The following is a 26210-nucleotide window of genomic DNA, read 5'->3' as shown; positions in this document are numbered from 1 at the left end:
TTTACTCATGGCTGGCTATGCAGCACACATGCCTTGTTCCATTATCTATGCCCAAAGCCAGAACAGGCTATTAGGTCACGTTAGTAGCATTAGGGACTAGTTGTAAATAAGCATCATGGAGAAGCAGGCGTCAGTCCCATATTGCTGCAGTCAAGTTCAACTAAGGCAATACCTTCGGAAAATAAGCTTAGATACCACCACCACTGCCACCATCTTGGAAAAAAAGGACCACTGCTCCATCCTCCTGGCTAGTACTTTATAAAGCTCCATTAAGAACAGACACGGGTGATAATCAATAAGTTTATTGCCTTAATCTGAAAATCTTCATAGAAAATTACAGATTTTGATGTTTTAACTATCAGCTGCCCGTTCCTGGGCTCTGAGGAAACTCGCCTTCTTCTGGGCAACCCGATCTTTCTTCTGGGCAAGGGACATTTTGGGGCGGTTCCATCTACCAAGCAAAAAAGGCAGAGGGTCAGAACTCACAAATGCAAACCAGAAAGACTCTTTATCCCACGAAATAGTCCACGCTACCGTCAGTCCCGAAACAGCTGCTTTTCCCACCAGTGCCCTCGGCCAGCACTATTTGCCTTTCTTTACTCCAGATGTTCGTGTGGGCCCTCACTTGGCATCTCTTTTATTCCTTTTTGTATCTCTTGCTATCTTTACCCCAGGACCTTCTCTTCCCAAACGTGTCACACCTCCATCTGCAGCAAGTGACCTTGACTGCTTCTCAGACTGTTAGGGTTTTCTTTTGGAGTCTTGCTCTTTCAAGCATTTCCCACTTTCATTTCTAACCTATGTCTCCTCTTCCTCCAGCTTTCCCCTGATCTCATTACCAAACCTGTACGAAGGACAACTAAGGTCACTGCCTCCACTTCCTTACTAGGTACCCTCTTTAACCCCTTGTAATCTGACTCAAACTACCAAGCCGTGTCACGAATGCCTCCTTGTCCCCCAATCCATTATTTCTCAGCTCTCATCCCCTGGATTCTCTGACACTACATGCACTCCACTGGGCTCCAAACAAATTCTCACACTGCTGTTCTCCCCTTCCTCCATCCTAACCCATGGCATCAATGTCACACCACATCAGTTGGTAGCCCACAACACCTGTGTTGGTCATCTCTAAATACCCTCCAGTCTGCAATTCAAACCGAACAAATTCTGACACTGAAGTCCTTTCTGTTGATGACATCACTACCATTACCCCCTTGGGAATCAATCAGTCCGTACTCTGCTCCCCCCTCTCCCCACCACATCCGAGTCCTTTCTTTCACCCCAAGCAATCTCAAATCCTCACTCTCCCTTTCACTCCCACCTACCCTGGCCTTCAGTGCAAGCCCTCCCTGTGGGCTCCAAGACACTCCTATTTCAACTCCTTCCCCCTGCTGTTGATCCTTTTGGCTCCAATGTACATTTCCAGTCCACATTCCTCCCCTTCACACAGTCCACATTTCAAGCTAACCCGACCCCCACAATTCCACCCCATGCCACTCTACCCCTTCCCATTCTTTGTACCCCTCCCTATACATACTGTGCCACCCCAATCAGCTACCAAGGTCCCCTCCTTTCCCTCAAGGTCTAGCTCAGGTGTCATTCCTGACACTGCCAGATTTACCTAATTCTCTCCTTTCCCCCATGTCACCTGGGAGGTGACTATATTATAGATGTACATTGCGCGTGCGTGCGTGTGTGTGTGTGTGTGTGTGTGTGTGTGTGTGTGTGTGTGTGTATGTGTCTTCCACATGGTTTAAGTTCTTAACTACTGACCTGAACCATAAGGGGACAACAAATAACCCTAAGTGCTCAGTTACACAGGAACTTTCAAGAGAAAAGTAACACCCAGTTATCTTGTCTTAGGACAGAATGAGGTGCCTCAAAAATGTCAATTCAATTCCAAGGCAAATAAGCTTCTATCACCACAATTACTTTAGCAAACCTGGTTCCCCTTGCTTCTGCAACGTCATGCAGAGCCAGTGATCGAGTTTGCAAATTCACACTCCGGTAGAAAATACAATCTGTAGTAGAAGCCAGCTGTTTTTTTGGGTTTTTTGCAAAGTGCATTTTCAAACCATTGCATTTGTACAAAAGGAGAAGGCCGAGGCAGCAAGCAGACTACTTACCTTTTCTTTTTAACTTCCCTCTTGGGCTTCTTTTCATACACTGGATTCTCCCGAATACCAGCATGGGCTTTCTTGTACATCTCCTCCATCTGAAATAAAGAAAGACAAACAGTTTTTGGTCCCCTTTCAAATGCCCCAGCCAAACCTTATGCATCACGAAAGAGCAGGAAGATTACCACTGCCCTAACAAAAGCAACCCACCCCACCACTTTACTAATGTTTAAAGGGAAAACAATTTGAGATACAAATCACATCTGCTCAATGGTCAACTATCTGCTTAATCCTTACACTCACATAAAATAAGAATGCAATTTGTAATTGGTGCTAGAGTTTTCAATGTATTCATTTTTTTCCTTTCAGTTCAAACCTGGTTTGTGTTATGTATACACAGAGGTTTGAATACTCCTTGTTAGGAGGGAAATTTGTTTTTGTCTTTAAAGCCTCAGAAAAATAGCTTTTCCTTTCAATGTCTCAACTTCTTTCAAAGAGACTTTATCTTAGTCTACTGAATACAATTTCTACAAAGATTTTTCAAAAGCAGTTAAAAACTCAAGGGTCGTTCTTCCCAATATCTTAGAATTCACAAGTCAAAAACATTTCCAGACTGGATAACAGGCTTAGTTCCTGGTCAACTATTTCAGCTATACTTTCTAAATGAAGAACAATCACTCAAGGGTTTATTAAACACCTCCAAGCCGAGAACCAGGCTATGCACCAAGGATACAAAGACAGAACAGAAACATGCCCTCCCTTCAAAGATGCTAACATTCTAACTTGTCTGTGCACACAGGGATATACAAAATACAACCCAGGTACAAGGGTCCAAGAAGGCTTCCTGCAGGAAGCTTGGGGGTAATCCAAGTACTGCAGGAGGCCAGACTTTCCAAGCATGAGAGGATACCCAATAAACTGGATTCTTTTATGGACAGCTGCTAGATTTCATGGTAATTAAACAATTCTATCCTAACTCAACAAATAATCTTACCACATGAATAGCTTTTAATATAACACCCAGTAATTTTGTCTTAGGATAGAATGAGGTGCCTCAAAAATGTCAATTCCAAGGCAAATAAGCTTCTATCACCACAATTACTTTAGCAAACCTGGTTCCCCTTGCTTCTGCAATGTCATGCAGAGCCAGTGATCGAGTTTGCAAATTCACACCAAGAGCTTGGCTTTCACTCTGGTAGAAAAGACAATCTGTAGCAGAAACCAGCTGTTTTTGTTTTGCATTTGTACACTGGCCTACTTTAATACTGCCCAGACTTGGACATTAATAGTGTTAAATAATATCACAATTTAGAGGAATTATGAGTACATTCATTCTTGCCATACCATCATCAAATGCACCTGGTTTGTGCCTCTACCAATTACCTATGGGTGAAAGGGAGGTACATTGGACCTTTTCATTAAGGGGTTATATTAAACCTAAAGCATTTTAACATTCATAGTTTGTGGCTGATAAGCAAAGAGCTCACACACTGACAACTAGTGAGGTAGATAGTGAAATTATCACCCCCATTTTACGGAGGCGCAGGAGAGCCACATGCGCCCCCACCCCCACGGTCACACAGCCAGTAATTTTCAAAGGAGGTTCCTGCTTACGTCGAGGTTATCCCACTACTCTACCTTGCTCATTCATTAAAATTGTTATGAGTAAAACTTCAGGGTCACATTGTTTCTTTTAAAAAGACCAAGTGCTTCCTTTTATAAAGTAATGCCTAAGCTCACCTGCACCAGTATCATTTCATAGCAAAGGACAGGCAGGGACAGCAAAAAGCCTCTTTTTGTGACTGGGAGGGAACTTCTATCACCCAACTTGGCTGATTCTACAACATGATGTCCAAGTCCACAAATGTGCCATTTCCTCAGCAGAGAAACCCTGCAGAAACTTTTGGGATCCCCATCCACCCAGGGTGGCCACTACGCTCACAAGTAAGATCTAACAAGGACCCCCAATCTTCAGAGACCAGTGGACTTTAACACTACTTCTGTAAAGTCACATGGCCCCTGCAACTAACTGAAAAAAAGTTGCCAGAACTGGAAAACAACCTACCTCGACTACACAGATCACAAAGACACCCAAGACTGAGGCTATCTAAGGTCTGGGGTAAGCTATTTTTACGTAGCAGTGGTAAAAATATTTTATTTTACCGAAACAAGAAGAGCAAGCAATTACTTACCTTGCCCTTCTCCTACCTACTAAATCATAAACCGCCTCGCCTGGTAGGCGCTGGGATGTGAGACACTACAATGATTTATCAGATGTGGGGCTTTTTTTCCCTCCTCTTCTATCCTGAGAATGATCAGTACCAACACACACACACTAAGAAAAAAAAATTTAACTAAGTTGAAAATGTATCTATCAAACAAGCTAAGCTTTCTTTTGATCTCAAGTTTTGCCTTTGCATGAAAAAAAATTCTACCTGGTACTACTCAAAAACCCCTCCTTCTTTACATAACTCCACACGTTCAGCTTTAACGACTACCCAAGGTGTCTAGGAGATTGTGGCTGGTTCCCCATCTACCAATGCTGGAGGCTAAGGTCTCAGGTGGCAGCGGCAGGGCCCCCCATGTCCTCTCTGGGAGTTCTGGACCTCTCCCCTTGCCCAAAGAATTGTACCTAAACATTCGAGTAACCAAAGGAAGTCACAGGAGACCCCTACGAAAGACCTCCCGACAAGAGTCTTCGTACAGTTCCCTCATTCACGAAGAGGACTCAGTACCACAAACACCAGGATCTCCCCATGAAGTAGGAGGAGAAGCTATACCATAGGCAAACTACAACCCAGTCAAGCTTTCACTCTACCAAGTTATTTGGGGGTTGGGGAAGAGACCAATTAATCCCCCATACATCAGAACTATCTGTAGTAGAGAGCAGAGTTCTATCTGCTTCCACTTTCCTCTTTAATCAAGTGTGCATGCTCACATCGATGCTAAGTCCCAACACTTACAAATGCCTTCAAAAGAATGCATGGCCCAATTGGGCCTGTTAAGGCAAACTTCTTACCATGTCGGGGGTTATGTTGTTCTTTATGTACTGTGAGAACTGCTTTTTATAAGCATCTTCATCTTCTTCCATGAGATAACGCATGTAATCTGCAACATTTTGGCCCATGATGTGTTTACGATGTACTTCAGCATTGAATTCCTTGCTTTCTGAATCATACCCAGGGAAGCGTTTGGTACTAAGACAAAATTTTAAAAGTTAGTATTTCCCGCAGAACTCAGTTTGTATACAAATACTACGTAGTATCTGCCATCAGTCCCGTCTTGAAACAATTGCATCAGAAGCAACTCAGTGAGTGGGATATCATCATTCAGCAGCTAAGCCCTAGACTCCAAGACAGAGCTATGGTACAAAGTCCCAATGCAAAAACTGCAAATAGACCTAAAACAATAAGGTCTAAAAAAATAAGGGAAAATTGTAAAATTAAATATGGTTCAAGAACTGCCAAAGATTCCAATATAAAATAAAACTAATCAATGAAAATTCATCTTAAACTCCTCCATACAATCTTACAATCTTGCAGTGTCATGACACTGTAATCTTGAGGAAAATCAGCATTGCTCTATCAATGATTCAAAGTTATACCTAACTCGCCAAATACAAAGCACCAAACCCAGACCCCCCCAACAAATCCTTCAACACCCACTCTTTATTCTCTCCATGCCCTGAGCATCTTTAGTTCTTTGTTTCTATGGGGGGTGCAGGGGTGGAGAGTGAACGCCAGGTACCTTTAAGAACCTCTACCTCCCACACCTTTTCATTTACCTGTGAGGAATAGACAGACCACCGTCCACAGCTCCTTTCAGGGCCCCAAAGACTTTGTTTCCAGTGGTAGTTCTGGCAAGACCAGCATCCAGGTAGCACGTAAAAGCACCAGGCTGACCATCAATGCTTTCCACATTGTACTCATCTCCAGTCACTTCCACTTGACCTTCATAGATCTTGTCCATGCCAAATCTGTTAAGAAGCTATTAACAACCAAAAACAAAGGATTCCAAAATGTAAGCTTTCCCTTCGCTTTGAAACAGTCCTTTTATAGGACCTAATCTTTCTATTAGCCTCAAACATCCCCTTACATAGCTAAACAGCTTCTTGAATGCTATTTTCTGAGCACAATGCACAAACATGTACTCACAACAAAAACTGCTAACCCTACTGTTGTATCTAATCAAAAACATGGGCTATATGATCACATTACCTACCTACCTCCAATTTTCTGAAATTAAGTGCTGCCATCTAGGGGCTGATAATAAACCCACCTCCACCCCCAACTGGCCAAAAATGTTTAGGACACATCCATGACACATTTGGGCTCAATTACACCCTCACTGCACAGAGTCCAACCAAAGAGACCCCAACCCTGCGATATTCTCATTGCCACTTCTCATGTTCTCAAAGGCCACTCCCACCTTGCCCTCAGTGAGGCTGAGATTTTAAAGAACCAAACCAAATCTTAAGATATATTATAAAAAACTCTCCACCAAATGGCTATAAAATGCAAGGCTATAATAAGCAAGGACTGAGGGGAAAATCAAAGTCCACCCCAAACATCGATGAAGTCACCACAACCTACCCTGCGGGCCAGCAGCAGGCCGGTACAGTAAGCCGCAGCATAATTTGTCAGGCCAACCTTCACACCATACTTTGGTAACTCATGGGCATATGCCGCACAGACAATCATATCCCCTTCTATACGGGCATAAGCAATCTTTAAAAAAAAAAAGAAAAAGAAAAGTCAGATATTAGTGTCCCCATAGGAACCACAAAATGTCGCAATTCAACACCTAAGTAAACTTTTATAATAAATAATCGTGTATTAACATTGATTAGATTTTCATAATATAGAAAGGCTAAATAGATGAGCAAGTCACTATTACTAAGTAACGTTACTTGTTTAACACCAGTGTTCTTAAAAAAAAATCATTTTTTCTAGGCAACTATGGGGTATCATTAGCTTTGTCTATTTAAGGTTTAAATACCAAATCTTTGAAAAGAAAGTTACTAAAACTTACAAAGTATACATTACCTTCCAAAATAGTAAAGACTAATATCTAGTGGATTTAAAAAAAGAAAGGACTCCAACCCTAAAAGCTAGTCAACTGAGGTCAGGATGATTGGACCAGGTCAGTAAGAAAATAGCACTAAGATGACAAATATCTGTAACAATAATTTATGTCAAAATATAACACTGTATAGTTACTTTGTAACCATATACCATCTTTTAATGTTTTGTTTATGTATTTGGTTTTTACATTAAGTATGAATAAAATGAGATATTTATGTAAATGCTTTGCAATCATAAAACGTAATATAAATGTTAGCCATTACATCTTCCCCAAATTAAACCTCTTGTAACAAGGAAAAAGTATACCAAAATCAATCAATACAGTGGCAACTTTTGATGATAATACAACATTCTGCCCAAATAATTTCCAGCCTTTGGAAAACAGGGGTAATGTTTCACTTACTTATTTTCCGGAACCAACATTAAATCCAGTCTCTCTTTTATCCTGACAACATGCAAATCTTATGATCCCTATTTTACAAATAAGAAAACATCACCCCCTTTTAAAGCCTCCTTTTCTTGAAGCATAAAGTGAGGCAGTACAACATGATGACCCCCAAATCCTTTAGGTTTTAAACTCATGATAGTAGAAACCAGTTCCAGTGATATCTTGCTACTTCTTTTCAATCTCAACTCACAAACTCATTTGTTTGTCATAGACTTGGGTACAGTGAAAAAATGAGAAATATCCAGAAAACACATATATAAGGGGCAAAGTATTTGTTTTCATGAAAGGGAAGAATGACCAAAAAAATATTAAAATGATCGAATGTTTCTCTATCATACTACACCCCAGAGTCAAGTTTAAAGCAGAAACAACACGGCAACTTTTACAAGACTAGGCCTAGTTACTCTTACTAATTGGTCATTCGGCCTCTCCTGGCCCCAATTTCTATAATTCTAAAATGAAGGAGAATGACAGTAGAGAATACCTAGGAGAAAATGAAGTGGTCAACAGTAGCAAATGCTATAGAAAGGATGAAGAAAAAAAACACATTGAGATTGGCCAAGCAAGGTATTCCTAAGGATGAAGTCAAATGGTGTGAGCAGAAATCAGACAGCAAGGAGTAAAGTAGCAAGTTGGTAGACAGATGACAGTGGCACAGACTGCTTCTTTCAAGATACCTCAACAGGGAAGAGAGGACACTACTTTGAGAGACATCAGGGCTCAGAAGTTTCTGGATAGCGTTTTCCCCTTCTACTACCTTGGTTTTAGTTACCAAGATTGTAATTTCCCTGATGAAGTAAAGAGAAGAAAGAAAACCTGCTTCACCCTCAAAATTTCTCAAACAAATTCTTAACTCAAAGTTTTGTACCTTGTTAATAGGAAATCCCACCCCTCAAGAGTCTCACAAATCTCAAAAGTACTTGGCAGCAAAATCATCTAAATAGTTGGATCCCAACCAAGTTCCACTTCTTGCTGGGGAGGGCAACTTGCCTGGCAGATGATATCTCTGTTGGTGACTCGGACTATCATCCTGTATTTTGGTGTGTTATATTTGTTTTTATCTTGGATTACTAAACGTTTCCGTGCATAATAATCCGTTTTTCCCTCTGAAAAAAGAGATTTTGATTAAGAGTCCATATCCGTTATGGATAAAATACAAACTCTTTTGCTATTATTTATGTTAAATCACTATACCTCGTCTTCTCCGGAATTTCACTTGGTACCTCTTGAAGTAGGCCTTATTCTTGACAACTTTAACGAACCCCTTGGAGATAAAGAGAAAACTTTAATGTGATAAAGACTGACAGACCAAGTCTCAGGAGAGTAAAGTCAAAAAGCAAAGAAATGTTATCTACAAACTCCTCCAAACCGTAACCAAGCAGGTAAATGGCAGTGCCTTTTTCTAGCAGCCAGGGTCTGGCTTTTTCGAGCACCGCAGCCTTCCTTCATTCATTTGCTGGGCAGCATTACTACAGGCCCGCTCCTCCCGGGGCTGCTGCGGTGCATTCCCTGCAGGAGCTGAGGACGGTGCGCCGCCAGCCTGGGGCGGACCAACGCGAGCCGGAAGGAAACCGGGGCCGCATCAGGCCGTGCCAAGCACATGGAAAGCCCGCGGCGGCGGCCCGAGCCTCGGGACCCTCCGAGCGCAGGCTCCGGAGAATCGGGGTCCGGGAGGGGACTGCTTTGGGGCCGGGCTGCGGCCTGGAACCGGACAGGGGGCTTTGAAGAGGAGGAGCCCGAGGCCGGGATGGACCCCGGAGCCCCCAGAATGGCCGGGACGCCGTTCGGGGAGCACCAAAGCCCGGCCCGGGGTCAGCGCACCGTCCATCCCCAAGCCTCGCTCCAGCCCCAGCCCCCGGCCCTCCAGGCAGCGGCCCCCAGGGGCCGGCAGGCCTGAGCCCGGCCCCCTCCTCCGGCGCCCCGCGCCCCCGGTCCTCCCTGACAGGCCCCAGACCGGGCTCCCGACGCTCCCTCCCCTCGCCAGCGGGTCCCCCAGGGCACCCCGGCCTGAGCCCGGGCCCCTCGCGGCGCCCCCCAGCCCTCCCGGGCAGGCCCGCGCGCAGCCTCCCGGCGGCCGCCATTAGGCCACGCTGGGAACAGGCAGGGCTGCCGACTGCGGCCGCTCCGCAATCGGAATCCATCCGCCGCTCAGGGGGTTCGGACTGGGCTCCAAGCAGGCGTGGGAGCAAGCACAGGGGACCCCCGAGCTCCTTGGGTGCCAACGTCCAGCGGGTACTCACCATCCTGCAGAACGAGACCCGCGCCCTCGGCACAGACCGGCAGGCCTCGCAGCGCTAGGGTGAAAAAAGGGCCTGCGCCGGTGCGCAGGCGCAGTATGTACAGCCGGCGACTGAGGCGGTGCTACGTGGGAAAGAGAGGCAGTTCGGTAAAGGGCCGAGGGGAAAGACTTCTTACTGCCCCCCAGTGGCCCGAAGGAGACTCAGCACTTTCCGAACGAATCAAGCATGAGACGTGTGAGTTTTTTCCTTTTCTCCCTCCCACAGGTTACAGGTCATAAACTTTGCTTCCCTAGCTTGACTCTTTACAAAAAAACTTTTTTAATTAACAAAATATTTTCTTTCTCTCCTACCCCATTGTTAAAAAAAAACAACACCACACCACAGCACTTGTAACAAATACACAGTCAAGCAAAAGAAATTCTCGCATTGACTGTGTCAAAAATATCTGTGTCTCCATGGACTTTCCTAATGTTAGTTTCAGGGCCAGGCTGGTTCGTTCTTGGAGCGCTCTTCCCAGGGGCCAAATCTGCGCGACGGACTCCAGTCTTCCCCCATACCTTCCTCAGACTCTGACTTTAATTGGCATTCCACTTATCAATAATGATTTGGAGCATGTTTTCCCTAGGATCATTGGCAGAGATTCTTCTTTTGAAAATTGTTCATATCCTTTGACCACTCATCTGTTGTATACGTTCAGATGGAACCCTGATCTCCTGAAGGGGACAGTCCCTACAGTTATCTGGCAAGTATCTCTATAGTGTTTTAAGGTATGTACAGCACTTTACACACAATAGGTAGGTGCTGTTATCCCCATTTTACAGATGAGTAAATCAAGGATAAGAGAGGTCAAAGTCACTTGCACCTTAACTGTAGGAGGCTGGATTTAAAGTCTTCCCTAATACAGGTGGGCTCCATCCCTTCCACAACCTAGCTAACTGCCTAATTGCAACGTTGCTGATAGCATCTTATATGTGATCCTGGGTCACTTCCTTGACCTGCCCCTCTCAATTCCCACTCTGAGTGGAGCACATTGTTAATTGCTTGGAGATTTGTGTTCCAAGACTCCAAGCCAGGCATCACTGGCGCTGACGGCCAACCCCCGCAGGGTACTGGACCTCACCCGGGTGGGCATCTTGCCATCTGTCTCACAGGCAGTCAACTATCTCCACATGAATAGCCAAATTCCCTTCTCCTCTCCAGTCCCCGGTCCTCCTGCCCAAGGTACTAATCCACTGAGTTCTTTCTGGGGGTTTGCAGAAGAGCTGCTTGATATTGGAGAATAAGTCAAGCCTCAGCTCAGTACTCCCACAGAGCATTCCCCCCAGCCGTCTGCCAGGCACTGGGCCTAGCCCATTAGGGTATTTTCATCAGTCCACCTGGTCCCTGCTTCCACCTCTTGTCCAGAGCACAATAATGCCATTGCAAGTGAAAAGAACATAAGCACACGAGTCCATACTCACAACCCCTGTAAATGCTGTTGTGAAACACCATCACTTACAAAATGGGTTACATCCACCTGATAGAATGTAAACTCTTTGAAAATAGGAATTGTCTCCTATTTGAATTATTTATACCCTCAATGCCTAACAAAGTGCCTGGCACATAATAGGTGTTTAATAAATGATTGATGGTTCATTTAATTGACTGAAGGTATTATTAAAAAGATAAGCCTTTGTTTCTGGGAGAAATTTTTGACTCTAAAAGTTTTCTGTGTTTTGTTAATTCCATACATATTTTGGATATCAGACTTTAATCAGAGATATTTGATGAAAATATTTTTCCCAATTCATGTAACTGAAATGACCTATTTTAGCTTTTAGCATCACCTCTTTGACTAAGAATTCTCCATTAAAAGTAGCGACAGTGCAGGAATTCTACAATGCAGGTAATCTACAATTAGATTACCAAGAGAGATGTTCTGAAATTGACACAAGACAGAATCTGTGGAAGGAGTCAGCAACAAAATCCGCAGCATCACATGATTATAAAGTATGAGTAATAAGCTGGTAAACTGGCAATCGAAAAACTTGAGATCATAATTATAACTGAGGCGGTACAGTGGGTAAAGTGTGGGCAGGCATGGAGCTAGGAAGACCTGAGTTCAAATCCAGCCTCAGATATTACTAACTGGGTGATCTGGGCAAGTCACTTAACCATTATCTGCCTCAGTTTCCTCATCTGTAAAATGGGGTATAATAATAGCACCTAGCCTCCCATGGTTGTTGTGAGTATCAAAGGAGATAATATTTGTAAAGCACTTATTACAATGTCTGACACATAAGTGTTATATAAACGATAGCTATTATTTTTGTTTTGTTTTGTTTCTTGCTAGGCAATGGGGTTAAGTGACTTGCCCAGGGTCATACAGCTAGTGTCAAGTGTCTGAGGCTGGAATTGAACTCAGGTCCTCTTGACTCCAGGGTGGGTGCTCTATCCACTATGCCACTTGACTGCCCCATTAGCTATTGTTATTTGTTGCAGTGGGACCCATACATAACTAGAATGTGACTCTGAACTGATATACCTTATTCAAAGGGAATAGAATAAATAAAAGAGAGATTGAGAGAAGGGAAATATTTAGGGAGGTCAGGGGGTTGAGTTCCAGAAAGGGGAAGAATTTAGGTGGCCCAAGGGCCTGATTTAGGTGGAAATCAACATCTAAAGAAATGGGAGCAATATTATAATTAGTCTGCAAACATTTATTAAGTGCCCACTATGTACCAGGCACCATGCTAAGATGCCAAAGATAGCCCCTGCCCCTGTGGAGCCCACAATCTAATGGGAGAAACAACAATCAAACAAATACGTATAAACAAGCCACATAGACAGAACAAATAGGAAATAATTAACAGGGAGAAGGCATTAGCATTCAGAGAGGTTTGGAGCAGGCTTCCTGTAGTGGATAAGGTTTTGTTATTACTGTTGCTGTTTGACCTTCATTCCAGAAGAGGACCGTGACTTGCAAGTGAATTGGATTTAAGTGAGGTAGGGCTGTGCAGAGTCACCAGCCTCACTTTCACCTCCTCAGCCATCTGGGTCCAGTGGCAGGATATAGATCAGGGTGACTGGAGATGGCCCAAGATAAGGTTTTAGTTGGGACTTGAAGGAAGCCAGAGAAACCAGTAGGTGGAGATGAGGAGAGAGAACAGAAACACCCCCTTGGAGCCCAGAGATGGAGGGTCTTGTTGGTGGAACAGCCTGGAGGCCAGTGGCACTGGATAGAGGAGTGCCCAGTGGGGAGCAGGGTGTAAGAGCAATGTGGTGAGGAGGGGGGATGGCTGCCTTATGAAAGGCTTAAAGCCAGAGGGCTTTGTATTTGATCCTGGAAGTGATAAGGGAGCCTCTGGAGTTGGGGGGAGGGGGGATGGGCCATCAGCCAACCTGCTCTTTAGGAAAATCTCTTTAGTGGCTGAATAGAGGATGGATCAGAGTTGGCAGGATTTCACTGCCTCCTCATCCTTTGAAACAGATGTTGATGCATAAGAAGCAATTACCTTCATGGTGGGGTTTTTTTTCAAACAAATATTCATTGAAAGCATTGAAATATGAGAAGACCAAGTGTTCCATTAAATGATACTTGTTAACTTTGAATTCATAATGAAACCAACTCCTTTATTGGCTTCTCCAAGGGGAACCTATGGGCCATCTTTCCTTGTAACAAAAACTTCTGGTTTTTGATTTCATTAATATCAAGAATATCAATATCAGGGCAGCTAGGTGGCGCAGTAGATAGCATCGGCCCTGAAGTCAGGAGGACCTGAGTTCAAATCCAACCTCAGACCAAACACTTGACACTTACTAGCTGTGTGACCCTGGGCAAGTCACTTAACCCCAATTGCCTTAAAAAAAAAAAGAATGTCAATGTCAATATGGCAAAGTTCTGCCTGACAACTCACTGGTTACTAGATAAGGAGTTCATATTTAAAATACCAACAGTTAAGTTAATATTTATGGACAGTTTTACAATCATGTGGTTCTTGGCATCCCCCATCCCCTTGTTCTGGTACTTGACCTCCATCATTGATGTCTTCTGTTCTTGGACCAACCAATTTCAATCTTCCTCTGGTTTATTTCCCACCCTTCCCCTTCTCTCCCCCCAACTAAGCTTTCATCTTTTCTTGCCAGGAATCAGGTTTCACTCTACCTCCCAGCCATCCCCTTACCCAGCTGCCATCCTGAGTTCCCCACCTCCTTGCTCCACTTCCCAGTGCCCCTTTATATCGTGTTTTTCCCGTTTAAATAGGAGCTTTTTGATGGTAGGAACTGTCCTGCGTATGTTTTTATCCCCAGCACTTATCACAGAGCTTGGCACATAGTAAACACTTGATATATACTTTAGCCATGAATCTATGTACCATATCTACTTATCTATCTATCTATCCACTCATATATCTCTCTAGCTTCCTACCTACCTATCTACCTACATCTACCTACCTACCACTATCTACCTACTTACCTATCTACCTACCTATATCTATCTATCTATCTACCCGCAATATCTGGCACTTTGGTTGAAAAAAAATCCACTTTACAAGTACATAGTAGAGAGGTATGACTTGATAGCAATTTATCTGAAACAAATCATGGGGTTCCAATGGATTTCAAGCTCAGTCTGAGTCAATATGACATGGTAACTAAGAAAAGACAACCCTGTGATGTCTTTAGGATAAGGAACTCACAGTTCCTCCACCAATGCAGAGCAGTAAATTATGTGTAGTTTATAGTCTTACAGAGCTGCCTGGGAGGGGGGAAGGGAGAAGTTGGGGAAGGAAGGACAGTAAGAGGTTATATGACGTGCCAGGAAACACACACCTAGTATGTTTGGTCAGGACTTAAACCCAGGTATTTCTGACCCCAAGTTAGCCTAGTATCTGCTAGAATATAGGATCTCTAGAATGGATTATAATCTTCACCTACATTAAGAAAGGCCTAGTTTCCAAGAATAGGAAGGTGAGTGTTCTACTATACTCTGCCCTGGTCAGGTCACATCTAGAATATTGTCATCTTTTTAGGGTCACATTTAACAGGACATTGGTCAGTCCAAGGATGAGTTTTTAGCAGTTATTATGCCAAAAGAAATCCTTTGTGTGGATAGTAGTGGGGTTATGGAACCCAACTGAAAAACAACAAGCTTAAGGAGTTAAATTTTAATGAACCAAAAGCCAGAAATAGTAATAGTACTATCAGCTGAGGCTCTGATGTTTGCTGGGGGCCCCACCCAAGGTAGCGCCCATGTACAGTTAGCGATGTTCTGGTGAATGTTTAACAGCATTGTGGGAATATATGCAGGACACACGTTTCCATTTACTCTTCATTATTAACTTCATTATTTTCTCCAACACTTTCTGAAGTCTAGTCAATTAACAAAACAGTAAATCAAGCCCTGATTGATAGCATCTGGAATTTCTGAGGTGCAAGTGGTCACACTGAAAATTAGCCTGCAAGCCTTATTCAAGCTGGCTCCAATACATCTCTGTCCCAAGAATCCTACAGGTACCTACAGGTAGGTTGATTTATTGGAAAAGAGTATCTCCTGACACTCTATGGGTGCAGATGTGAAATCTTACTTTGCCCTTTAACGTGTAAATAAAACTATTTCATATTTTGAAGCCTTGTGAGCCTGACTGCTTGTAAGATGAGCTGGTGGGTAACCATATATGGAAATTCCCTTTCTTCCTCACCAAGCCTTTCCCTCTATCTAACTTCTCTATTTCTCTTGAGAGTACCTGCATTCTGCCAATGACCTACGTTCCCAATCTAGGTATCATCCTCACCTCCTCACTCTCTCATCCCACCTATATCCAGTCAGTAGTCTAGTTCTATTGTCCTATCTTCATAACATCCCCTTCTCTCCTCTGACACTCCCCGCACCCTCCTGCAGGTCCTCAGTTGGTCTTCCTGCCTCAATCCCTCTTCATATCAGTCCATCTTCCACTCAGCTATCAAACTGATCTTCCCGAAACACAGAGCTCACTATATAAGTCCCCTACTCAATAAACTCTGGTGGCTCCCTATTACCTTGAGGATCAAATATAAAATTCTCTGTTAGCTTTTATAGCTATTCATGACTTGTACCCCCACATATTCTGCAATCCAGTAACACTGTCCTCCTTGCTGTTACTCAAAACTAACTTCTGATTTCCAGTGTTTTTACTGGCCATCCCCCATAAGGAACTCTCCTTCCTCATCTCTGCCTTCTGTCTTTCCCAGCTTCCTTCAAGTCTCAGCTAAAGCCATGCCTTCTACAAGGCTCCTCGTACCTTTCTGAGTTCTTCTCAAGCTTAGAGCCTTCCCTCTAAGACTGCCCTCAGTTTATCCTGTATATATGTTGTTTGTAAGTAATTGTTTGTATGTTGTGGCCCCACCCCCACCCCCACCCCCCAGACAAGCTCACAAAGAACAGAGACTGCCTTTTGCCTTTCCTTGTATCCGCAGCACTTAGTATAGTGCCTGGCACTTAGTAGGCTCTTAAATACCAGTTGACTAATTCTAACTAGATGGAGACAATGAGTCTGGCAGAGCATAGCACATCCAGGGAGAAGAGGAAGTATTAGATTTCTTTTTCTCGGTCCCAGGGAGCAGAACCTGGAGCAAGAGATGGCCGCTGAAAAGAGGAATATTTCCAACTACCTCTGAGGAAAATCTTTTCGATTATTAATGTAACCGTTGGCCCAAAGGAGCAATTATATGAGATTCTCTCCTCATTGATGGAGATTGATTACTTACTGCCTCTTGCTTATGTGCAGGGCAGGCAGAGCTGGAGAAGTCTGAAGTGAAAAGAGATCTGGGCCCTTCTGGCTTCCAATTTGAAGAGAGAAGACGTGCAGTGCCAACCTCCCTTCAAGGGGAAAGGGGTAGAAAGACTATGGGGAGAAATCAACATGTAAGAGGAGCAGGCGGTCCCTAGCATGTCTCTGTCTTTAGCTTGCTACCCTGGAGACTTCAGGAATTTCTCCTTGGGTGAGATCTGGAACACTCTCTCTCTCGCTAAGTTATCTTGCCAAGGTGAGTTATCTCCCTCCCTCCCTCCCAGTGGGAGAGCCCATTCTTTCTGTATGTCTTTCTATCCCCAGCATTTCCTCCTTCCTTCTTCCTCCTCCTCCTCCTTCCTTTCCTTCTCCTTCTCCTTCTCCTTCTCCTTCTCCTTCTCCTTCTCCTTCTCCTTCTCCTTCTCCTTCTCCTTCTCCTTCTCCTTCTCCTTCTCCTTCTCCTTCTTCTTCTTCTCTCTCTCTCTCTCTCTCTCTCTCTCTCTCTCTCTCTCTCTCTCTCTCTCTCTCTCTTTCTTTCCCCCTCTCCACATAGAGTACCACATCCTTAACTGTGGGTGCTCTTCTTAAAGGGAATGAATGTAAATTCTAATCTCTGAAATTTTGTTTTTGTTTTTGTTTTGGTCGTTTTTCTTAAAAACCAGCCTAACCTCACATCACTCTGGCTCTCATTGATTAGCCAACAATAGGGCCCCAGCCCTGCTTGGTCAACGTTTGGGCCCAGATTGGCTCAGAATGAATATAAGTAAGTAACAATTGTTTCAGTTTTGGCCAGAAACCCTGAGGATTTTCCCCTCCCAGATCTTTTTTTTATTTTAATTTTAAAATTTTCCTTAAAGAGGCCATTCTCTGCCTCATTTCTTATTAAGTCTTAATCACTAAATGGGTGTTGCCTCAGTCAAAGTGAGACCTGTTAAAGACCTTAGCTTGACAAGGCCAAGGTCTCTCACTGCTTCCTGGGTCATCTTCAGTTGTGCTGATGCATATCTGGCCACTGGACCCAGATGGCTCTGGAGGAGGAGGTGAGGCTGGTGACATTGCACAGCCCTCCCTCACTCAACTCCAGTTCACTTGCACGTCATGGCATCACCACACAAACAGCCTTCTATCCCCAGCACTTAAATGCTAGTTGACTCACTGGCTGATTCCTAACTAGATGGAGACAGTGAACCAGGTGCATCCTCCTGGGTACACTTTGCCCTAGTTCTGTTTCGCCATAAATGGGCTTGTTTGCTGTCTGCTATGTATATTCATTGTGGAACTGGTGTCTGGTGGGAAGGGAGTGGAGCTTGGGATATCTCAATTGGGCCCTTGTTTTCTGTGAAGGGACAGTGATCAGGAACTTAGCTGGGACCTAAAAATTATTTCTACTGGACTATGTAAGGGAACAGATTTGAAGCTAGGAAGGGCTTTGGAGACCATCCAAGTCCAATCCTCCCATTTTAAAGATGAGGAAACTGAGGCTGGGGGAGACAAAGTTGGAGGATCACAGGATTTTGAGCTGGGAGGGGATGAATTTCAACTCCATTTTACATCTGAGAAAAATGAGGCACAGAATTTGGAGAAAGTGACTTGTTTCCTATTAAGGGATAGTGATCAGGAGCTTGGTTTAAATCTAAAAAATTGTTTCCCCTAGACAAACTATTTAAGGGAGCAGACAGATAGAATTTTATTTTATTTATTTTATTTTTGCTTTTTGGTGAGGCAATCGAGATTAAATGACTTGCCCAGGGTCACACAGCTAGTAAGTATCAAATGTCTGAGGTCAGATTTAAACTTGGGTCCTCCTGACTCCAAGGCCAGAGCTCTATCCACTGCGCCACCCAGCTACCCCCAAGACAGGTAAAATTTTAACCACATACCTCACTCTTTCTAAGGAGAGCAGAGTAGCCATCCTGGACTTCCTGCTTCCCCTCCAGATAAGAATCAAAACCTCCCTTGGAGAAGGGTGAGGGGAGGAGACTCTAGAGAAGTCTAGCCCTGCCTCCCTGAAAGCCATTTCTAGACACGCCCATGTGGGCATACATGACCTACATGGTGGTCCAAACAACAACCCCACCACATGCCCCCTAACATTAAATTTTTCTGAAAATGGAATGAGCTACTTCAGAAGGCAGTGCGTTCCCTATCAATGGAGGTCTTCATGCAAAGAACGGATGATCAGTCTTATAGGATATTGTAGAAGAGATTCATGGTCAGATAAATTGAGTGTGACAAGCCAGGACTGGTATCACATTCTTGGGGGAGCCATGAACTGGTGTGGTCTTGGGGAGCAATCTGACACTTTGCTATCAACATGGGAAAACTGCTCATCCATACTTAGACCCAGTGATCCTGTTACTAGGACATATCCTAAGACTGTTGTTAGAAGGCAGAAGTTTGGGGGGAGGCAGGCGGGGGAATCTACCTGTACCCAATCTCTACCTAAACCATGGCTTATCAATAGAGTGCAATATTATCGTGCCATAAACAAGTAGCACTGAAGAACGCGAAGAAATAATGTGGAGATTTATAGGAAATAATTCAGAATGAGAAAGCTGAACCAGGACAGCTGCTTATACAGTCAGTCAGCTAATAAACATTGTGCCAGGCACTGACCTAAGCAAAGAAAGGCAAAAATCAGTCCTCTCTCCCAGTGGACTGATGGACACAGTGATTGTGACAACAACGACAATGAAGATGATAGCTACCATTTGTGTGGTGCTGACTATGTGTCAGGCACTGTGCTGAGCACTTTACAGTTATTATCTCATGCAATCTTCACAACCACCCTGAGAGGTTTTGTTGTTCAGTTGTGTTCAGTCGCGTCCAACTCTTTATGACCCCATTTGGGTTTTCTTGGCGAAGATACTGAGCTGGTTTGCCATTTCTTTCTCCAGCTCATTTGACAGATGAGGAAACTGAGGCAAACAGGTTGAAGTGACTTGCCCAGGGTCACACAGCTAGGAAGTGTCTGAGGCCAGATTTGAACTCAGGAAGATGAGTCTTCCTGACTCTAAGCCCACCACTCTATGCACTATGGTGCCACCTAGCTGCCCACCCTTCAAAGTAAGTGCTAAAACTGAGGCAAATAGCAGTTAAGTGACTTGCCCAGGTTCACACAGCTGGTGAGCATCTGAGGCAGAATTTGAACTTGGGGCTTCCTGACTCAAGTTCTGCTGGTATTCCATCCACTGAACCACCTCCCCACATTAATAATAAACTACCACTTATATAGCACTTTGTTTGCAAGGCTGGATGGTACAGTGGATAGAGTGTGGGCATGGAGTCAAGATAGCCTGAGTTCAGCTCCAATCTCAGATATTTGTTGGTGTGAACAGCTGTCACTTATGCCTGGAATTCTCCCCCTCCTCCCCTCTACTTCCTGGCTTCCCTGGCTTCCTTCAGGAAGTCCCAGTTAAAATCCCACCTTCTGTAAGAAGTTTTCCTTGATACCCCTTAATGCAAATGCCTTCCGTTATTAATTATTAATTAATTGTTAATTAATTGTTAATTATTAATCAGCCAAGTCTGATTATCTCCAATTATCCCATTATATTGTTTATACATAGTTATTTGCATGTTATCTCCCCCATTAGATTGTAAACTTGTTGAAGGTAGGCACTGTTTGCATCCCATAGCACAGTCCCTGGCACTTAGGAGACATTGGGGAAGCTTGTTGACAGTTGACTTACTGTACTTTCATATGGGGCCGCTAGGTGGCGCCATAGTGCATAGAGTGCTAGCCTGAAGTCAGGAAGATGAGCCTTCCTGAGTTCAAATCCATCCTCAGACACTTACTAGCTGTGTGAGACCCCGGGCAAGTCACTTAACTCTGTTTATCTCCATTTCCTCATCTGTCAAATGAGCTGGAGAAGGAAATGGCAAATTACTTCAGCATCTTTGCCAAGAGCACCCCAAACGGGCTCACAAAGAGTTGGACGTGATTGAAAAGAATTGAATAATAACAAACTTCCATATTGCTCCTGAGGTGAAAGCAGACCTCGTAGGTGACTTGCTAGTACTAGTGTGCAGAAATGTCCTTTTTTATACTCCCTGCCCAGAAGGCAGTGCAGAGTGGGGAAGAGATTGCTGTGTATGGAGGTGGAGAGCCAGGTTTCAGTCTCATCCGCATCACTCAGACTCCCTGCGGGGGACTTTGGTGAAATCACTGTTCCGGGCCTGGGATTCTCTGCGGCTGAGCATGCTATGGAAAATCCATGAGTCGATGGAGCTAATTCCAAACCCTGACCCCACCACTTAATACTTTTGTGACCTTGGACAGGTCATCTGATCTCCATAGGTCTCTTGGATGAAATAGTGAGGCTGGTCCTAATGGTCCTTCACAGCCTTTTCCAAATGGAAAGCTATGATCTCAAATCTTTGATCCTTTAACTCTGATGTTATTACCTATTATGCTATAAGCAGTGAAGATATATACTCACAGAAATATGGGAAGACTTCTGTGAATTAAGTGAAGTAAGCAGAGCTAGGAAAATATACTACAGTAATGTAAATGAAAAGGATGGTAAAGCTAAACTGAATGCTCTATAATTTTGGTGACTAAGGTGCCCCCCTCCCAAGGAGAGATGAGGAAACACATTGTCTTTGATGAGACAGGTGGGAGTTTCAGGGGGTGAGACCTATGAGATGGAGCTGGTGTGTCTAACTTTTTTTCTTTTTTTTTTAAGGCAATTGGGGTTAAATGACTTGCCCAGGGTCACGCAGCTAGGAAGTGTAAAGTGTCTGAGGCCGGATTTGAATTCAAGTCCTCCTGATTTCAGAGCCGGTGCTCTATCCATTGCGCCACCTAGCTGCCCCAATGTATCTAACTTTTAAAAAATCTTGTATCTTTGTTACAAGAGAAGGCTCAGCGGGTGTGATGTGGAAAGCGAACGGCATCAATAAAACTTTATTTTAAAAGCAGATATGGATCCCAAAAGGTATACTCATATTGGTTGGTGTTGTTGCAATACCGCTACCGACCAGGAGGAGGAGCACGATTATAATCTCTGGCCAGAAGATTCCGAGCCAGAATCCAGGAGGCCAACCAGCTGTGTTCCATAGAAGAGGGGAGAGACAGGAGAGGAAAGGAAATAAGTACCTACTATGTGCCAGGCACTGTGCTAAGTGCTTTACAGATATCTCATTCAAGCCTCACAATAACCCTGGAAGGTAGAGGAAAAGGATGAAGGAGCTGGGGTGAGGTTCTATGAGATTCTTATATTTCCAATTTAATTGTGATCAGGTCGAGTTTCAATTCATTGAGTGGCCAAGTTGCTGATGGGTTCCGTGGAAGGTAGTTCTGGTTCAAAGCATCACATATTTGATAGATTGTCACCCAAAGAGGGATTAGGCAAGGGAAGTCAATTCGAGAGTTCAGTAAATACTTATATTATTTATTAAATTCCCACTGTTCAAATCTCTCAGCAAAGGTTCAGAAAAATAAGATAAATAAGTCCCTCAAGGAATTATAATTGAAGCATATATATATGTATGTATGTATAATAATCAAAGCATGAATAGAGTGTTCAAAGAGATCCTAGAAATTATTGAGTTTAAGCCTCTCATTTTACAGATAAGAAGACTAAGGCTCAATGATGATAATGATAAAATTTATATCAGGCTTTAAAGTTTACGAAACTCTTTACAAATATTATCTCCCTTATTCTCACAATGACCCTGGGACATAGGCGCTGTTATTATCCCCATTTTACAGATGAGGAAACTGAAGTAAAATAGAGGTTAAGTGACCTGCCCAGAGTCAAAATCCTATTAAGCGTATGAGGCAGGACTCAATTCCACGTCTTCCTAATCTCAAGTCCAGCAGTTATATCACACTGCCTCTCAAGCCACATACACATGACCTTACAGCTATGACACAGGTCATATGTACACTTGATTTTGGGTTTGACTCTGAGATATAGGTCATTATGTATCCTAACTAACCTTCTTAAGGCAATAAGATAAGTTGGTTAAATAAACAATGAAAGATAAGAGATGCAATTGATGGCCGGATGAATGGATGGCTGGGTATGGCTTGGCCACTGTGGGCTGGATTGAGTCTCCTGAATTCCTTCTGCTATCTTAGCCACATACCCTCCTGGGAACCCCTTTTCTCCTATTCTTATCCATAGTTTGGGCTCCCAGACTGAGTTGCAGCTGATCTTTAGGCAGGATGTTCTTTTAGTGAGAGTCCAACTCTGTTACTAGTGAACCTGAATGTTCTGAATGGCCCATATCTGTCACAGTCCCTGGGGGGCTAATATGGCAGAGCAGGAGTCTTGGGAAAGGTGTGACCAGACCAGCTCCAGGGGGTCACTCACTAGGCTTGTCAGGGTTGTCTAGGCTAGAGCTTGCAACATTTGGTTTCGTGGCCAGGCGGCCATGTGATGACACTTTTTGGATGTGGGGCAGTTGAGGGCCTCATGGTCAACTTTGCCTTGCTTTCCCAGGGGTTGACAAGGAGTCATAGTGATTACGCATCAGGCTTCTTGAAGAGGAGCAGAAGGTCAACTTCCTTCATTAACAGGCATGTTTGCCCTTGGTTAATCATAGGCACAGCCTAGCCATTTCACTACTCATTCCAAGACTCCGATGTCTGTCTGATCTCACTGATGTGGGCAGTCCCTCTAGTGATGCAGAGTGCATGCCATATGTGCCAGCTTAGCTCATTGCCCATGAACTCCAAAAACTGGCTACAAGGGTTTCATCCAATGTGCTGACGTCATGTGGATACCTATGGAACTTATCAACTATTCATTGCCTTTTCTTCTCAAGCCCATCACTTCCCTGATCATGTATTTCTGGTGTGTTTTTATTTTTTAATTGATGCCTTTTATTTTTACCTCACCTTCATTTCCAAATATTTTCTTCGTCCTTTCATTAGCCAATGAGCTTCCCCTTGTAACAAAGATCCTAAAAGAAAAAGAAAAAGAAAACTTCAGTAAAACCAAATCATATGTCTGCCAGTAGGTGAGATATTTCATATTATGTCGAAACCGAACTCGAACTCGTATCCCTGTTAATTCCACCCATTGGTCTGACTTCTGACCTCTAGGGCCCAACAAACATCAGCTTAATCCTAGTCAAATAATGGACATTCAAAAAAACATTTGAATGCAGATTATACTCCCTCCAAGCCTCCTTTGCTCCAGATTACCCAGATCCGGGTCCTGTAATTTATCTTCTGATGGCATGGTTTGGAGTCCTTTCACCAACTGGACCAACGTCCTCTAGATGGGACTGCTCTGTCGGAAGAGTGTACATTATAAATAAAGCATGCAAATGTTAAAAAAGAAAAGAGAAAAAAGATGATAAATTATAAAATAGAAAAGAGATGCTCCAGCTTGGCAGTGTCTCCCCCAAAATGTTACACCCTAAAACTGTGTGCTTAGCATAGCATAGTAGGTTCTTAATAAGCGTTTGTTGACTTGACACAACACTCTAGAATTATCAGAGAAGAATTATTATTATTATTATTATTATTTTGGCTAGGCAATGGGGTTAAGTGACTTGCCCAGGGTCACACAGCTAGTGTTATGTGTCTGAGGCTGGATTTGAACTCAGGTCCTCCTGAATCCAGGGCCAGTGCTCTATCCACTGCACCACCTAGCTGCCCCCCAGAGAAGAATTATCATCATCAAAACTTTCTGTTTCAGCTTGGAGATTTCTGTTTCCTCTAACAATGACTCTAACTGGATTTTTTTCTTTTTAATCCTGAACTTAATAAACTTCAACAGACATGAATATTTCATAAAGAAGAACTGAAAAGAGGATTATATACTTATGAAACTAGGAACTTCTCTTATATAATTTGGGTTTTGTGTGTGTATTCAATTTAATGCCATAGTAACAAAAACACCCTGCCTATTTGTTCCACCTTCTGAACTTCCCTTCTGCCCTTTTCCATGTCTTTGTAGATTTGTAAATACTCTTTGCTGCCCTTTTTTGTATGTATCTCCATTACTGCTGCTACTTGATTCCCAGGAACCCCAAAGTAGGAGCATGCCCTTGTCAAAAAAAGGTATGGTCAAAAGAAACAAGTATGCTCCTGTTCCTTCCCTCTGCCAGAGCTAGGCAGGCTACCCCTGCCCCTCAAGGCTGAGGGTACCCCAGGGGTTTGGGGCATCTCTCTTGTCTGCTACCATCTGCTTAAGCTCCTCCCAGCTATGGTGCCAGTTGTTCCTATGCCAAGTCTAATTAACCACGTATCAACTAGCTTTTATAAAGGGATATTTACTTTGAGATATAGCATGAACAAACTTGTATTTTCCTCCAATACCCCAGGGGTATACTTTCCCCTATATCACGCTGGTCTCAGGGGAGAGTAGGCTTACTCTCAGCACTGTTCTTACATGACTTTGGTGCCACTAAGTTCACATCCAGATGCGTCATGACTACCAAATGAGTCCTTATCTCAACTACTCTGATCTGAGTCAGGATCTCATCAGAGCATCAGTGATTCACTGGCTGAAAAACTGTCCTAGACTCTGGACCCCTGGAGTCCTACGGCTCGACCTACTGACCTCTAGGTTAATCTTCTAAAATGAGGGGGCAAAAAAACAACAAAGGCAGAGACCAAGGCTAGAGGGCCCTTTACAGGGCTACATGGCCTCAGAAGGGAGAGGGCCACAAGGCCAGGAGCAAAGGAGTCACCGAGATCTCTCAAGAGCACAGCTTTAGATAATGAGAAGAAGAGATATGGCAAAAGCTTTTCAGATGCCTCCAGAGACAAAGAGCATTCACCATGTGCTTAGCCAACTGGAACAAATTACGTATTTGTGTCCTCCAAAGCATTTCCCTTACGCGTCACTGTGACTCTCCCAGAAACAAGTTCCTAGGCTTCTTCAGGTGGAGAGACACAATCTAGACCCTTGTTCCCTAGTTATAGAAGCAAAACAAACACACTGGCCATCTCTGAAAATGTCTCATTAGATTCCAAAGTCTCTCAAAATTGCTTTCTTTTACATTATTGTTCTCATTTTGTAAGTCATTTGTCTGGTCCTGCTCACTACGCTCTGTATCTGTTCGTACAAGTCTTCTAGGGTAACTTCGAATGTGTCATATTCATCATGTCTGACTAGCAGCTTGGGCTGAGATCCATCTTCTTCGGGTTACCCATTGCTTGATTCTGGGCAAGTCATTTTAACCTGAGTTCCATCTTAGTTAGCTGGATCTGCTTATCTCTAAAGTCATTTGTTCAGCTCTAAATCCTATAATCTACCATTTATCAAGAGAAGTCTAGTGTTTCTGCTCATGCCCCTGTTTCTTTGTATGGTTTCTCTATTTACTTCTTGGTCCACATCCGCATTTGTCCTGGCCACCCATTTTATGGCCCACTTAATGTTGGACTTTGTCTCTTTACTTAGACCTGGCGGAAATTAGGCAAGACAAAAGGGTGTTCAAGGAAAACAGATCAAGGCTTCAGTACAGAAGACATTTCTCCTTAAGGTCAGCCACAAGCAGAGCAGAGAAACATTTTAAAGACTGTCCCTCTATTCCACTCTCCCTCCCCAATACTGCGTTAGCAGTTATCTGAAATTCTATCCTTAGAAATTAATTTCTCCAGCTAA

At 43.6% G+C, this 26210-nt stretch overlaps 1 protein-coding gene and 2 non-coding genes across 3 annotated transcripts; all 3 read right to left on the bottom strand.

Annotated features, from left to right (window-relative positions):
- Positions 1-286: 286 nt before the first annotated feature.
- Positions 287-10002, bottom strand: RPL5 (ribosomal protein L5). The gene is made up of 8 exons (XM_020975392.2): positions 9890-10002; positions 8844-8913; positions 8640-8755; positions 6710-6844; positions 5902-6104; positions 5137-5314; positions 2127-2215; positions 287-451 (listed from the first exon to the last, which is right to left on the bottom strand). Exons 1-8 carry the CDS (start codon positions 9890-9892, stop codon positions 352-354), a joined length of 894 nt encoding a protein of 297 aa, XP_020831051.1. The 5' UTR covers positions 9893-10002; the 3' UTR covers positions 287-351.
- Positions 1853-1995, bottom strand: LOC144458070 (small nucleolar RNA SNORA66). The gene has a single exon (XR_013487622.1). It is a non-coding gene; the product is annotated as a small nucleolar RNA SNORA66 (small nucleolar RNA).
- On the bottom strand, positions 3145-3282 carry LOC144458069 (small nucleolar RNA SNORA66). The gene has a single exon (XR_013487621.1). It is a non-coding gene; the product is annotated as a small nucleolar RNA SNORA66 (small nucleolar RNA).
- Positions 10003-26210: the final 16208 nt, after the last annotated feature.

The sequence above is a fragment of the Phascolarctos cinereus genome, unplaced genomic scaffold (genome assembly GCF_003287225.1).
Source record: "Phascolarctos cinereus isolate Bilbo 61053 unplaced genomic scaffold, phaCin_HiC Scaffold_5;HRSCAF=322, whole genome shotgun sequence".
Classification (NCBI taxonomy): Eukaryota; Metazoa; Chordata; class Mammalia; order Diprotodontia; family Phascolarctidae; genus Phascolarctos; species Phascolarctos cinereus.
The sequence above is the reverse complement of the archived record's forward strand: the minus strand, read 5'-3'. Positions and strand labels throughout refer to the sequence as shown.